The sequence below is a fragment of the Silurus aristotelis genome (assembly GCF_946808225.1).
Source record: "Silurus aristotelis genome assembly, chromosome: 11".
Classification (NCBI taxonomy): domain Eukaryota; kingdom Metazoa; phylum Chordata; class Actinopteri; order Siluriformes; family Siluridae; genus Silurus; species Silurus aristotelis.
Window position 1 is genome coordinate 15,750,593 of NC_139584.1, and position 15,813 is coordinate 15,766,405.

Sequence of the window (15,813 nt, forward strand, 5' to 3'; positions counted from 1 at the left end):
GCTAAATGGTTTGGGTAAGAGGGCTAAGTTACCAACAATGGTTGATGATTACCATCGAGTTAGATTGTGATTTTAGCATTTTGTATCAATAATGATTTCGAGGCAACTGTGTTTTGGACTTGATAATGATAACTTAAAAATTAGCAATTTCCCTGACTATTAATATTTAACGTTTTACCCCACAATAAATCACCACCTACTGTGTTTTTTGAATGCCAAAGTACCCAAACCTCATCAAAGTATGCAGCCATCGTTACATACTTTGTTACATACAGCAGAACTCGTTATTGACATTGTTGTGTGCAAATGTATGTTTTAGACAATTACATTTTTAAAGGGCCAAATGGCTTTTGTCCAAATGACTTTCTTGGTTTATTTGTTAACATGTGGGTTAAGAAAGAAACCAGAAGAAATTGATAAATCTAAGAAATCTTTTGTAGCATTTCAAGCTGGGGATAAGTCACCTTTATCTAGGTCTTTTTGATGTAAACCTCTTCACAGATGATATGCCCCCAAAACAGCTAAATAGCTGTCATTTGTTGACAACTGTTGATATTCATTGATACAGTATTTGTAGGAAGCTGTGATCTGAGAAGAATGACACTTGGATGACTGGATTCTGTAGCTTGTATACATGCTTCATGTACATTACATATTGAAACACTGAACCTCAATAACCAATTCTTATAACGTGGTTACATTTATTACAGTAAAACACCTACTCAAGAGAAACATGACTTCTTTTAATTTATGGCTATTTCTGTCCAAGCATTCATTAAGCCGATAAACTACTGTACTGAGTTTCCAGGAATTCAGCTCAATCTGTCAGGCAGCAAGGATGAAAGCATGAGCTTCATTTAGAAAACTAAAAACAGATCCAAATCACTATACAAACTCATAACAGGAAACAGGTAGTTGCCAAGTGATTAGCAAATGCAAGGTAAGAATTAAAACCCATAAAAAACCAAATAGGATCAAAATTCTATATATCAGATTCATCATATTGTTTACGGTTAGCTGTAGGGCTGTGTGTGGATTTATGGTATGGTTCATGATTGGGTTAAGTGTGTGACTATAAAGATGGTAACAGTGAACACAAGTCTGCGTATTTTAGGTGTTGTTGCTCTTGGTGTCCAAGTTTGTAGGCTGTGTTGCATTCTGGGAATTGAACTGTGACTGATTCTAGCATCGATAAGACAAAATCAACATATTGACACGGCATATATATTTACATTTACACAATATGTTATATAGTACAAAAATCCAAACAAAGAAGGAAAAATACAATGTACATGTAATTTTATCGGAGTAGATTATTTCCTTATAGATTTGCACTGTATTATAACTAAATCTGTCCCTTTTCAATAGTATGGGTGCACTACTATATTTTAAGGAAGCGTCTAAAGTATATATTAATGCGTTATTGTATAGCATGCTTTTTTCCCCATCCAGCTGTTAAAGTTAGACATTCAATGGTGAAGTGGTATATATTAAACCCACTGTGGTCTATCATTGTGTATCTCTAGCACATGCATAAACAAAATGATAATTTCCTGGATTGAACTAAAATCCTACAAAGCATTTTGTGCATGCAAACAATCCTGCTTTTGCGTGCTTTTCAGAGACAAAAAAACATTTATAATAAAAAAAAGAACAACAACATTGTTGTGAGCAGTAAAACAAAGTTGATTGTTGTGCTTTTACGTAGAGGAAAACACTCACTATGTTAGTCTGTATATTTGGACATTACCAGACTTGCAATACCAATACACAGAGACCTTAGCACTTAGTGATGACTGATATCTGAGGAATTATCGAGCATCACTTTGTTGTATCCAGTAGTTTCTGTAGGCCTCTCTGAATCTGTGGAGAAAATAAAGACCACTTTATTAGCAAAGGCTACATTTTCACACAAAACTTTGCAGACCATACAGTTCTTGGAGAACCAACCACTTTTTTCACTAGGTCAATTATGTACCTTTTCCAGCTTCAAAAGGTTATTGGAAACAGCAGAATAGATCCTAGATGGATCCTCAGAGTATATGTTGTCGTATTCATCTCTGTAAATGACACATAGCATCCAATTGATCAAGAAACATGTATTTCATCTTAATTATAGAACTGGGTATTATTGGAATTATTTTATTACCCATCATAAGTAAATTCAGCCATATTGCCTAGAGAGTTTAACGTCTTTTCCAGAGAGACGATCTTGAAAGCCATGTAACACGAAGATAAAACCAAAATGCAGATGCTGAATGGGAAACCAAAATTGGAAATGAACCTTCTTTAATTTGATATATAATTTGATACATTTTTACATAATTTTATACATTTCTTTTTAACTGATTGAAGCAGAAACTGAATAATAAGGCATATGACTCACAGCAATAGGTACACCATCAGAAGAATGTTAAGTAAGCTTGGTCTCAGTCTTTTACTGTCATAAACCTTCTGTTTGAGTTCTAAAAATATAGATAAACATACATTTATCAGCTGATCATTGCGTTTGTCTAAATTGTCAAATGTTATTAGATAACAATAAAAAAACTCCTTTGATATTACATCTCTCATATTATGTCTGATAAATATTTTTACAACTTTTAAAATATTTGAAGCTGTTTTCATTTGCCATATTAAACGTTACTCAGAAGTAGAATTTCCATCAATATAATCTTTTAGAGAACTGACCTGGCATTTTCTCATACTCTGGTGAATCTGGAGAGTCTGAGCTACTGCTATATCCAGTTTCTTGTCTCCTTTGAACGACTGGACCATCCAAATCTGACAAATCTGCTGAGAAATTCTGACAAATCCAAAAGCAAGACAACTGTGTGAAATGAAACTTGACAAGTACCAAGTGACATTTTTAAACATTTAGAAAAATATATTCTGCATAAGAACCATGGGAAGTCTTGAAGGTAACAATGTGTAATTGCCATCTACAGAGGAATGAATAGCGATGCTTCCCAGACACTTGTCCTGTGACAAAATAAGCAAATGAGATGCTACCCTGATTATAGGTACCAGCAATATATTGAATGTATGGAATTAAAACAAAATATAAAATATGCTGTTTCAGACACTTACATCCAAATGGGAGCACACTGACATCAAAACCTTGTATGTTGTATCTCGGGACAAGAATGACACAAAAACAAACTGTGAAAACATTAAAAATCTGAATTATAATTCATTCCTCACTAGCGATTTGCAACTCAAATGAAAGCAAACTTACCCTTTCTTGTGCTGTGGCAATAATCAGTGCATTTGGTACTAAGATGGCAGTTTTAGTTTTTTTTATCTCTGATACAGATATAACTGGAATGGCAATCTGGAACATGTAATGAATTGAGTAAAGGTTAATTATATAACTGAACATAGATCAACAAAACAGATATTTACCAAAGTACTGCACATCAAGGTCATGCCATGGACAAGAAAAAACAAACAAACAAACAAAAACCCCTTAACCTTAAAATTAAACCTAAAATATAAAATAAATAATACATGAAATTTAAGATAAAAGCTCTATCAAACTGCATAAAAATATAGACACCTAATCTTTCAAAATGTATAAAAATAAATAAATGCAATAAAATATATACTACAAAACTAATGAAGACTTTCACAGTTTTAACCCAATATAAACCAATCTAACATTCTGATAATTCTTGGTGCAGAACTTATCAGCGAATGGTATTTGAATACCTTGGTGTCTTTACCAAAGACTTTGGAATGGAAACAGATCCAGTTATCAGATACAAAAAGTCTCCCTTGATAGAGAATATCTTTCTGCAGTGCACATGTGTAACCTGTGGACACAATACTTACTAGATGTTGACAAATTTGACCATTTAAAAAATTACATAAAAATGAAGCAAGTAGGTGAACTTTAATAACAATATAAGAAACGTTTGCTTACTTTGTTTCAGCAGCTCATTCTCACTAACATCTTTGAAAATTTTATGGTATTGGGTGTTTGTCCGAGGAAACTGAAACATCATATGATAATATTTGATCTGAATCCCAGCGTCCATCTAAAGTTATTTGACAAGTGCACAAACCTACTTGTTGAATATAAGTACTAAAAAAAGTACTTTATTAACTTTTAACGTTTTCACCATAATTTATACACACGGTCACTCACATTGCAGCCTTGTTGCTTTTTTCTTTCTGTCTTTGACTCTGTGTCACTTTGGCCATGTGACAATAATGAGGGATCAAATGTTCTGGACCTGCAAAAAGGAAACAAACCGAATAAATTACATATGTGTTCTTATAAGGCATTGTTTCAAATTTTAAAAAAATATGATACATAATCAATAGGAGCTGCATTAGATGAAAATAATGATATTGTTCTTACTTAAACTAGTCATATATACATTATACCTAATTAGTGTTGGTTTTCCTCTTCTTTCCAAGATTTCAGATTGAGAGTCCACTGACATGGGCACATTTGATTTGATTATTTTCCTTAAGTTCTCATCTCTTCCATTTTCAGTATTATGACTTAGGTAAAGAAAAGAACAGAAGCTGTACCTCTTCATTTAGCATGCACATTTGCAGTATGTATGATAAAAAAGAAAAGTGATTAATATATCTAATATAAACTGTTTGAAAATGAAAAACTTGCAATAAGAAGCTGAAAAAGTATCTGTAATTTCAAATTGTATTTTTAATTTTAGTTACAATTAAAACATTTTTTGGAGGGGGGCTCTCCCAACAACACCTCTAACAAACATTTAGTGGCTGTGGGTCTTGTAGTGTCTGCTTTATTTAAAATTTAGATTTAGAGTTCCGATTCAAAATGTAGATTTTTATTTCAGAAAACAAATACAGTGGTGTGGATTGATCTTTGTGCGCTATTTAAATTCAGTTACAAGATGTCTTTTAACAGCAAGACCACAGCATATTAGATTTGTTACCATTTGTTGTAGCTTTGCTTTGTGAAATTGGTTGATTTTGCCAATATAGAAAAATATAGTTATGTCAAATCAAACACATTATCTGAACTTACCATTGCAGCTTGTGCTCATTCTGTTGGCTGGGTAAAACAGAACATGTTGGTCTTATTGAATCCGTTTTGTTTCTGAGGACTGAATCTGCACAGCTAAAAGGTATTTCCATCCCCAAAAGTATCAAATGATTCTTCTCCCTTCATGAGTTTATTTACAAAGACCCTTTTGTGTTATCAGATTTAAGCCAGTTGGGAGGTCTCTGACCCAAATGCGGTCAGTTAATAAGTGATTTGTTTGCTTCTCTAAAATGACAAACAATGATGTGGCTACTGTGGGTAAAGGTTACAATTCTGCTAAAAGATTGTAGGGTCTGAAAACTCTCTGTACATACACTGGCACACATTCGGTACATGTAGAGTACACAAAACGTATCTTGAGTTACATATGTCTTTATTATACAAAATATATTGGTTTGTAATATATAGTATACAATACATATAATATGTAAACTTGCTGAGAAGTAGAGGACCATTACCAACTTGAAGTTTCCCATAAAATCATATTTGGAGAGTTTAGTTCCTATTTATACTAAAGCAATTTGCCAACAATTATGATTTTTTTTTGTTTATTATTTAAGAATTAGTCACATTTCATAGATGTTTTCACTTACACAAATATAGTGGAGTATTACATTATTATGGCTATAAAGAATCAACACTTTTCCAACTGTTGAAAAAGTTACCTCACTGTGCCGACACAGTGTTGGGCATAAATATGTTGCTATAGTGTCATTCTTTACGATGGATGCATGTACATTATATGGAGAAAGGTGCTGGGACACCTGACTCTTCCAGCCATATATGGTTCCTTCCTAACTGTTACAACAAAGTTGGAGGCACGAGTTGTGTTTAATGTCTTTTGATGTGGTCATCCAACAGGTTTGGGTTTGCTACTTCAAGCGAAAAGAAACGTAATGCTACCCCATCTAAGTACAGAAAAATACACATTTGGCTGGAAAAGTCAGGTGTCTCAATACTTTTGTCTATATAGTGTTTGTATGTGGTATATGCAAGAGTAAAATATTTCATCCTGTTTTAATGAATTACAAGCCATAACCAGCAATGTCAAGCTATTCATGGCCAAGGGCCAATGGAACAGTTCTGCTCACAGTGACACTAGATCAGGGTGTCAAACTCAATTGCACAGGGGGCCAAAACTCGAAGCACACTTTAGGTTGCGGGCCGAACAGGATAAATATTTATTGAACACACTAAAACTAAATGTTTTTTGAACACGAGTATGAATAAAAAAGACAGGGATATTATTCCAGAAAAAATCAAACTTGAAATAACTTAAAATATTTCACTCAGCATAGAAATATCTCCTGTCAAACACAAGACGTCGCACACCTTCATCATGCAGCTCTTGAGAAACTCTCCCTCTGTAAATGGCCCAGCTGATTTGGCTCTGATTTCCCACAACAAAACTTGCTGAGTTGGACACATATGCACTAGATAATTGTGGACATCTGTAAGCGAAAGTCTGTTTTAGCAGCTCAGGGGTTAAGGCTCTGGGTTACAGAGGAGACGGTCAGGAGTTCAAACCCCAGCAATACTGAGCTTCTAATGTTGTATACTTGGGCAAGGTGCTAAACCTTCCCTATTCCAAGTGTCATTATCATGACTAACCACAACCTTCTAATAAATTAGTGTATGTGAAGAAAAGAATTTGACTGCATTGCTGTATTTGCTTGTGTAAAATAAAGGCATTATTTTTTTTTGTGTCTCATTCAGAAGTTCTTCGAAATATATTGGGGTCCAAATGTCTTCCAGCAAAACATTTTCACTCGAAAATGTTTGCCAGAAAAACATTAAAAGCTGTCAGCACTGGCTAGTACACACAAAAAATGGTGCCATAAACTTAATTTTTGGTGCCAAATTCTAATAATTCTCATACAATAAAAAAGAATCTGGATTCATCTAACTAGGCTTTTTTTAATGATTTAGTTTTTTTCTGGAGACATGATTTTTCTGTTCTTATCCCTAAACACTGGTGTCTAATCAAGTCTTATTAACGAGGTTAGAGGTTTTACTGTTACTGTGCATACTAATGATGACATTTGATGTGATTTGTGGCTTGTTACTTTGCTTTCAATGAGCTTGTTTGTTCTTTTGTGACTTCTCTGATTCACACGCTGTTCAGCTGTTCAAAACACCATGAGCAATAACGTCAATCCTCATTATGCAGTCAATAAGGACAGCTGTGATGTTGTTATACTGTATATCAGTCAGTAGAAAGATATTATGCTGGAAATGCTGGTCTGCCTAATTTATACCACACACTGTAATGCATGCCTTGTTTGTGTAAAGGTGAAAGTGAGGGTTCCAATTCCTTTTATGTTTATGTAAACGAAAGAAAATGCATTCATAACGCAAGGATATATTTATAACACTAAAACAGACAGTGAACATTGTATGTGTTTTATTAATTGAGATATTTCTAATGTAAACTATGCTTTAATGCTTTTTAAAAGACTGTTTATAAGGTCTACACATACTGTAGTTGGTCCCTTACATTTTCTAATACATTACAGATATGTACATACTGTATATAATTCTTGATTTAAACATGTTTGTGTCCTAATGAAGTAGATGTGCCCTGGTGCCTTACATTAGGGGACCAAAACCACGGCCCTCTGAACAATGCCAGTGATACATTTTGAACATTTAATTTTCAACTCATATAATATCAGTATTTAATAATAAAGGTTGGCTTTCAAGCTTGAATTTCCCTTATTCATTAATAATTATATAATCATATTTATTCATGAATATATTCATATTTATATTCTTTAGCACATTTTCATGTAGTGTTATTATTATTATATTTTTTGTAATAAAGTTCCAACCTAGCTATCGATATTGGTAAAATCCACTAACTGTCAAACTGTTATTATTATTATTATTATTATTATTATTATTATTATTATTATTATTATTATTATTATTATTATAATAATAATTATTATTATTATTAGTTATCATTTTCTTACTGCCACTGCCTTATAGCTATTTACTTGTTGTATATATACACACACACACACACACACACACACACACACACACACACACACACACACACACACACACATATATTTATATTGATTTCGATAGCAATGAATAAGAAAAATGTCATTATGACAGAGTAATAATGCTCTTCTAATATATATATATATATATATATATATATATATATATATATATATATATATATATATATATATATAATTTTTATGTAATGTTCATTTGTCTGTACGATGCATAACAAAATAATAACACTAGGAGGCATAATAAATGCATTTTAAATCATAATAAAATCTCCACAATAATACTGTTAGTGTCACCTGAACGTGACCATGTGGATGGACTACACAGAAAAAAAAAGTCAGACCCCTGCTTCAACCACTAGGGTCCGCATGTGAACTGAGCTTGCCAGGCCAATGTGTCACGTGATGTTTACGTCATCAACATGCGGCGGCCGACTCTTGTTTACAAGTGTCTGAAATCACACCCTATTCACTACATAGTGCACTTTTTGTGGACTTTTGTGCATTGTTTTGATTCCCGTCTAAAACACTGTGGAGAATATCTGGTGATGTTATTTACATTTCTACATTTACACATTAAAATAGGTTCGAGTCCAAGCAATAATCTTTAGAGTGTAAACACATTGTAGGGAATAGGGAGTAGGGCACCATTTCAGACGGAAACCGTCCACCTTACTTATGCAACCCTATACCATGGTGCATAGTACATTCTTTGTGACTTTGGAGTCAGATTTGAAAGGTTAACTTTTATTAATATTAAACATATTCTTGCATATACTTTATGCCTAAAACCTACTAAGCCTAAACCAGATTTCTGCTGACTGAAAGCTCTCATATCACATTCCACCAACTGATCCTTAACAAGTAAGTGATCAAATTAAAAGTAGTACAAAAGCTGAGATTTAAAAATCCTTCTACTTTGACCGTTCACTTACATGACATTTAATGCTAGTAAACAATGTGTTAGATAACTTAATGTATTTCTCATATAAACATACAATTAAACATCCATTTATGTATGCTCCAATGTTTTTTATAATTATTATTTATTATTTTGTTTCAGTACTTAAGACATGACAAGTGTTCAGATGAGTGCTAAGGATGAGCTGCTTGAACAGTTCCTGGATTATGCTTCCAGGGGGGACTTGGCCACAATTTCCAGTATGATCTCTCACTCCAGTCAGCTACTCAATGAAAGTGGGAGACAGGGATGGACAGCCTTAATGCTGGCTGCGAGAAACGGACACTTTGATGTGGCAAAAGCGCTACTTTTAAATGGGTACGTTTTCTAATGTTTACTTATAATCTTTTGTTTCATGACACAAAGGTATGTGTGTAGTCTCAGCATTACCAGAGAAACTGTAATGCAAGGACCTAAACCTCACTTGCTCTCACACTGCTTGAAGAAAAATGTCATATAACATAATATAAAGTGGATTTTTTTAAGTTTTGTCTCGACACAACTTGTACAGAGTGAAACAAAACAACGTTCCTTCTGGACCAAGATGATGCATATAATATATAAAACATAATATACAGATGAATATATATATATATATATATATATATATATATATATATATATATATATATATATATATATATATATATATATATAATATAATAATATATATTATATAATATAATTACAGATGAATATGAATATTATTGTTCATAGTACATATATATTCATATTCATCTGTAATTATATTCATAGTACATATATATATATATATATATATATATATATATATATATATATATATATATATTAATCTGTATATTATGTTTTTAGTACATACAGTGCCTTGCGAAAGTATTCGGCCCCCTTGAACTTTGCGACCTTTTGTCACATTTCAGGCTTCAAGCATAAAGATATAAAACTGTAATTTTTTGTGAAGAATCAACAACAAGTGGGACACAATCATGAAGTGGAACAAAATTTATTGGATATTTCAAACTTTTTTAACAAATAAAAAACTGAAAAATTGGGCGTGCAAAATTATTCAGCCCCTTTACTTTCAGTGCAGCAAACTCTCTCCAGGAGTTCAGTGAGGATCTCTGAATGATCCAATGTTGACCTAAATGACTAATGATGATAAATAGAACCCACCTGTGTGTAATCAAGTCTCCGTATAAATGCACCTGCACTGTGATCGTTTTAGAGGTCCGTTTAAAGCTCAGAGAGCATCATGAAGAACAAGGAACACACCAGGCAGGTCCGAGATACTGTTGTGGAGAAGTTTAAAGCCGGATTTGGATACAAAAAGATTTCCCAAGCTTTAAACATCCCAAGGAGCACTGTGCAAGCGATAATATTGAAATGGAAGGAGTATCAGACCACTGCAAATCTACCAAGACCTGGCCGTCCCTCTAAACTTTTAGCTCTTACAAGGAGAAGACTGATTAGAGATGCAGCCAAGAGGCCCATGATCACTCTGGATGAACTGCAGAGATCTACAGCTGAGGTGGGAGACTCTGTCCATAGGACAACAATCAGTCGTATACTGCACAAATCTGGCCTTTATGGAAGAGTGGCAAGAAGAAAGTTATTTCTTAAAGATATCCATAAAAAGTGTCGTTTAAAGTTTGCCACAAGCCACCTGGGAGACACACCAAACATGTGGTAGAAGGTGCTCTGGTCAGATGAAACCAAAATCGCGTTTTTTGGCAACAATGCAAAACGTTATGTTTGGCGTAAAAGCAACACAGCTCATCACCCTGAACACACCATCCCCACTGTCAAACATGGTGGTGGCAGCATCATGGTTTGGGCCTGCTTTTCTTTAGCAGGGACAGGGAAGATGGTTAAAATTGATGGGAAGATGGATGGAGCGAAATACAGGACCATTCTGGAAGAAAACCTGATGGAGTCTGCGAAAGACCTGAGACTGGGACGGAGATTTGTCTTCCAACAAGACAATGATCCAAAACATAAAGCAAAATCTACAATGGAATGGTTCACAAATAAACATATCCAGGTGTTAGAATGGCCAAGTCAAAGACCAGACCTGAATCCAATCGAGAATCTGTGGAAAGAACTGAAAACTGCTGTTCACAAATGCTCTCCATCCAACCTCACTGAACTTGAGCTGTTTTGTAAGGAGGAATGGGCAAAAATTTCATTCTCTCTATGTGCAAAACTGATAGAGACATACCCCAAGCGACTTACAGCTGTAATCGCAGCAAAAGGTGGCGCTACAAAGTATTAACTTAAAGGGGCTGAATAATTTTGCACGCGCAATTTTTCAGTTTTTTATTTGTTAAAAAAGTTTGAAATATCCAATAAATTTCGTTCCACTTCATGATTGTGTCCCACTTGTTGTTGATTCTTCACAAAAAAATTACAGTTTTATATCTTTATGTTTGAAGCCTGAAATGTGGCAAAAGGTTGCAAAGTTCAAGGGGGCCGAATACTTTCGCAAGGCACTGTATTTAGTCATCTGTATACTACATTTATAGTACATATACATCTTTAAATTACTGTTTATAGTCTATATTTCATTTTATTTAACTATGTAAATTCATGTCAAAACTATATATCCTGCACTTGCTGTTATTGCACTCTGGTTAGACCCAAACTGCATTTCGTTGCCTTGTACTTGTACATGTGTAATAACAATAAAGTTGAATCTAATCTAATCTAATCTAATAAAAAAAATAAATACATAAAAACAATCAGAATCCGTTTTATTGGCCAAGTACACACACACACACACACACACACACACACACACACACACACACACACACACACACACACACACACACACACACACACACACACACACACAAGGAATTTGATTCCAGCTGGTCCAGAAAACATAAATTCACAGTTGACACAAAAATAACTAGAACATTTAGAGCTATACACAAGACTATGCATGTACAAACAATGGCACAACAAATTACAATGAGGCAATAAGACAGTGAACAGACACAAATCAGAGCAAAATGTGCAAAGAAAATCGTTCATATAATAATAAATACAACCTGAATTCCATTAAAGTTGGGACATTGTGTTAAATGTAAATAAAAACAAAATGCAATGACATGCAAATCTTATAAATCCATATTTTATTCACAATAGGAAAAAAACATATCACGTGTAAACTTAGAACATGTACCATTTTAAAGAAAAAACAAGGTCATTTTGAATTTGACGGCTGCAACAGATCTCAAAAAAGTTGGGACGGGGCAACAAAAGTCTGGAAAAAGTCATTGTTACAAAATTAATTATGCTACTAATTCAGTTAATTGACAACAGGTCAGTAAGTTGATTAAATATAAATATGAATTTTAGAGAGGCAGAGTCTCTCAGCTGTGTAAACATTTGATGATAGTGTTAAGTGTAAAGTTCCTTGACTAAAATAAACCTTTCTTGTCGACAGGTGTAAGAAAGACTTGATGAATAAGTCTGGCCAGACTGCACATGACATAGCGAAATTCTGGGGACACCGACACATTGCTCGTTTTTTATCTAGCAGTGGAGATGGCACTCTCAATGGGATTCTACCAAGCAATAAACCTCCAGAGAATGAAAGTTACTTCAGTAGAGAATATCTCAACAGAATGAGTGATAAAAGGACTGATACGGAATGGCTTTCGGCTAAACAGGCTTCTCCTGAAACTGTGTTCATTGTGTTTCATAACTTGGATCCTTTTGTTAAAACAGAGCAAGAAGAAATGAATGAAATTCAGTCCAAGTTAAAGCTCTACAGGTTTGGAAGGGATTCTGTGAAAGATGTTCTCGAAAAAAGTGACACAGTGGTTGTTTTTTTGGGAGTAGAAAATCAGGAGTGTACTACTTCTTCGCCGGTGTTGAAGGAAGACGGACTCATTGCGTGGTTTGCTCTAAATACCAGGGAGAATCCCACAGAAAATCTTAAAGTCACAGCTTCAAACAGCTTCTTCCTTACAGGACCAATGCCAAGGCTCTTAATGCTAAATGAAGATGAAGCAGGTGGGCCATCTTTTTTATTAGGTCTACATTTAATGTTTTCTTTATCTTGCATTTTTTGTTACTTTATAAGTGACATTTGAGGATCGTATAGAAGCAGTAACTTCTGAATTCTGAAAAATTGTAATTCCATGTATCTGAATCCCCTGTACTCGGTTTTCTCTTTTAATCTACACATCATTGCATTTTATTCTTTGACATGCACAGGTATCATCGCACAAGCCAGGTCTGTCCTTGCATGGCACAACCGGTACAGTTTCTGCCCAACATGTGGTGGTAAGACCAAAGTGGATGAAGGAGGTTACAAAAGAACTTGCTTAACCGAAGGCTGCAGGAGTCTCCAGGGAATCCACAATACCTGTTATCCTAGAGTTGGTAAATAACCTCCTTGTTTCTTCTCTCTAGCAGAAATCATGATCTTTACCAGTGAAATAATCACTAGATTTATCGGCTTCTTTACTACAGATCCTGTTGTGATCATGCTGGTCCTTCACCCAGATGGAAATCGGTGCCTATTAGGAAGAAAGAAGGCATTTCCTCCAGGAATGTTTTCATGTCTTGCTGGGTTCATTGAACCAGGTAGATGAAAATCAGAAGTTTGCACTTAACACAAAATGTAGGACTCTCTTTTAAGTATAACAATAGAATAAAAAAAAATACTTATTATAAAATAGAGAGAGTCAATAGTGTTACTTTTTAATTATTAATTTTCTTTTGAGGGAGCAGCAGGAAAATGTGTTAATTAATTTAATTTCTTAAAGGTTAAAGCAATATGCGTTCTCCCCATTTTGCCATAAATACATTTATGTAAGTGCATGCATGTATTAATGTGTGCGCGTGTGTGTGCGTGTGTGTGTGTGCGTGTGTGTGCGCGTGTGTGTGCGTGTGTGCATGGTTCTTTGTGATGGAGTGGCATCTATTTCATAATGTGTATTTCTGATTTCTGCCCAGGACTGTCTTTGAATCCATTACAAAATCAGTTACTGAAGATTAAACTTAAAATCTAAAAATGAGAAAAAGTGCTTAAAGTTCAGAGGGGATTCCAAGTAAAACCCATATTGAATGCTAGAATCAGCAACCATACAAAGAACCTATGAGAAACCCCTCTGTTGTAAGTGTTATAATGTAGAAGAACAATGCACATCTATGCATTCATTTATATATTTTTTTTTTATTTTGGTACTAGAGGTCGACTGATAGTGGATTTTACAGATACCGATAGCTAGGTTTAAAATCAACCAATAGTTTTCTAAATGGATTCTGGATAAAAAAAAAACAAACACTAGTAATGAACAAAATAGTGCTGAACTTTATTACAAAAAAAAAAAGGTAGTGAATTATAAAAATATATAAATTAATAAATATCATTGTTAGCCAATAGGGTACCGGTGAAAATTGGGCCAAAGGAGGAAAAGGAAATTAATAAATATAATTATAATATTATTAAATTATAAATAATAAATATAATATACAGCGCTCTTCGTGTAGTCTCACGTGTAAAAAACAAAAACAAAAAAGGCAGCACGTGGTGATTCGCCTCTAGATGTCGCTCTCGTAATGACACCAGACCTGAAACCAAAAAATCTGGTGTTTTTTTTTTTAACTGATTAGGTTGCTGTTCTTTTTAAAACAGGTGAGAGCATTGAAAATGCAGTAAGGAGAGAGGTTTTTGAAGAAAGTGGAGTTACTGTTGGCCCTGTCCAATATATTTCCTGTCAGCCATGGCCAATGCCTTCATCGCTCATGATCGGTTGCTTTGCAGTAGCAGAATCCACAGACATAAAGGTGGACAACAATGAAATCGAAGATGCTCGCTGGTTCACAAGGCAAGAGGTAAGTGTCTAAATTTTTGGCTTTTTTATTTTTATACATTTGAGAAACTTATTAACATATAACATTTTGCAGGTAATAGACGCTCTTGTGAATGGTAAGCAAGCATTTTTTTCCATGCCTCCAAGACAAGCTATTGCCCATTACCTCGTGAAACACTGGATTGGTATAAACTCAAACCTTTGAACTGAATGTTAATGTGAAATTTAACAGAATGAAATGAATGAAATTTATTGAGGTTTTTTTTTTTTATGTTTGTGTAGTATGAGAGTGGGAGATGGGACCTAAAAGTGCATCTTACACCCGTAATCTTAAACCAAATCTCTGGTAAATTCATATAATAATTATAAATGAAATTGTATTATTGCTGTAGAAATAGAAGTGACCAGACTATCATTTTAAAAGTCTTTAAAAATCACTACAGCTTTCCCTTAAAATTAGCATTTGTTCATTTTTTTCCAAGGTATTACCAGCAAGGTTATCTCTTGAAATCATGACAAGCTAACCTATAACTCGTTGATATAAAGGAGTTGAGGTTGTAAATTGATAGGGTTGAAGGGTCTGCCTTGTCAAAACTAAACTTCTGCTAAAAGCTGATAAATGGCCAAATCCATTCCATAGTACAGCTACTCAAGCAAATTACTGGGCTGTTCCACCATGTTCAGATATAATTAACAAGCACTTATGTGTAGAAACCAGAGTTTGCTTAGGCCACACTGCACTGCTCCCTCAACCCTGAAGACACCTTGTGATATGCTACTTTAAATAACAAGTAATAGGTCTAAGGTTATGAGTTCAGACATCATTTTAATAAAGTTACAAACCATAATAATATTTATTCATTCATTTTCTCCCGCTTATCCGTAATTCGGGTCGCGGGGGCAGCAGTCTAAGCAGGCCCCCGCCTTGGACTGCTGCCCAATCCACACAGCACCGTCCCTTACGGTCCCTCCTGC

General features: G+C 34.3%; 2 protein-coding genes across 9 annotated transcripts; one reads left to right on the forward strand and one right to left on the reverse strand.

Annotated features, from left to right (window-relative positions):
* Positions 1–722: 722 nt before the first annotated feature.
* On the reverse strand, positions 723–5,190 carry gramd2b (GRAM domain containing 2B). Of its 6 annotated transcripts, none has more exons than XM_083553564.1 (13): positions 5,021–5,190; positions 4,393–4,536; positions 4,151–4,238; positions 3,926–3,995; positions 3,712–3,815; positions 3,239–3,334; positions 3,091–3,162; positions 2,905–2,982; positions 2,692–2,806; positions 2,387–2,465; positions 2,150–2,254; positions 1,979–2,060; positions 723–1,863 (listed from the first exon to the last, which is right to left on the reverse strand). In XM_083553564.1, the coding sequence occupies exons 1-13, from the start codon at positions 5,128–5,130 to the stop codon at positions 1,822–1,824; spliced, it is 1,185 nt and encodes a 394-aa protein (XP_083409690.1). In that variant the 5' UTR covers positions 5,131–5,190; the 3' UTR covers positions 723–1,821. The 6 variants fall into 6 exon arrangements, with proteins under 6 accessions (XP_083409690.1, XP_083409688.1, XP_083409691.1 ...); XM_083553562.1 differs by having other exon boundaries at positions 3,926–4,040; XM_083553565.1 differs by having other exon boundaries at positions 4,393–4,512; positions 5,021–5,189.
* A 3,292-nt stretch (positions 5,191–8,482) lies between these two features.
* On the forward strand, positions 8,483–15,595 carry nudt12 (nudix (nucleoside diphosphate linked moiety X)-type motif 12). Of its 3 annotated transcripts, none has more exons than XM_083553699.1 (7): positions 8,483–8,612; positions 9,131–9,346; positions 12,459–13,030; positions 13,235–13,402; positions 13,493–13,606; positions 14,661–14,860; positions 14,933–15,192. In XM_083553699.1, exons 2-7 carry the CDS (start codon positions 9,141–9,143, stop codon positions 15,041–15,043), a joined length of 1,371 nt encoding a protein of 456 aa, XP_083409825.1. In that variant the 5' UTR covers positions 8,483–8,612; positions 9,131–9,140; the 3' UTR covers positions 15,044–15,192. The 3 variants fall into 3 exon arrangements, with proteins under 3 accessions (XP_083409825.1, XP_083409824.1, XP_083409826.1); XM_083553698.1 differs by having other exon boundaries at positions 8,508–8,931; positions 14,933–15,595; XM_083553700.1 differs by lacking the exon at positions 8,483–8,612 and adding an exon at positions 8,693–8,806.
* Positions 15,596–15,813: the final 218 nt, after the last annotated feature.

What these genes read in the sequence shown, in the direction of transcription:
- gramd2b (XM_083553562.1), bottom strand. Translation starts at nt 5,130, where the DNA reads ATGGAAATACCTTTTAGCTGTGCAGATTCAGTCCTCAGAAACAAAACG. An exon ending in TTGCCACAGCACAAGAAAGG is followed by an intron (nt 3,163 to 3,238) that starts GTAAGTTTGCTT and finishes ATGTTTTCACAG; the next exon opens with TTTGTTTTTGTGTCATTCTT. An exon ending in AGAGTATGAGAAAATGCCAG is followed by an intron (nt 2,466 to 2,691) that starts GTCAGTTCTCTA and finishes CTATATTTTTAG; the next exon opens with AACTCAAACAGAAGGTTTAT.
- nudt12 (XM_083553699.1), top strand. Translation starts at nt 9,141, where the DNA reads ATGACAAGTGTTCAGATGAGTGCTAAGGATGAGCTGCTTGAACAGTTC. An exon ending in TACCTGTTATCCTAGAGTTG is followed by an intron (nt 13,403 to 13,492) that starts GTAAATAACCTC and finishes TCTTTACTACAG; the next exon opens with ATCCTGTTGTGATCATGCTG. An exon ending in TGCTGGGTTCATTGAACCAG is followed by an intron (nt 13,607 to 14,660) that starts GTAGATGAAAAT and finishes TTTTTAAAACAG; the next exon opens with GTGAGAGCATTGAAAATGCA.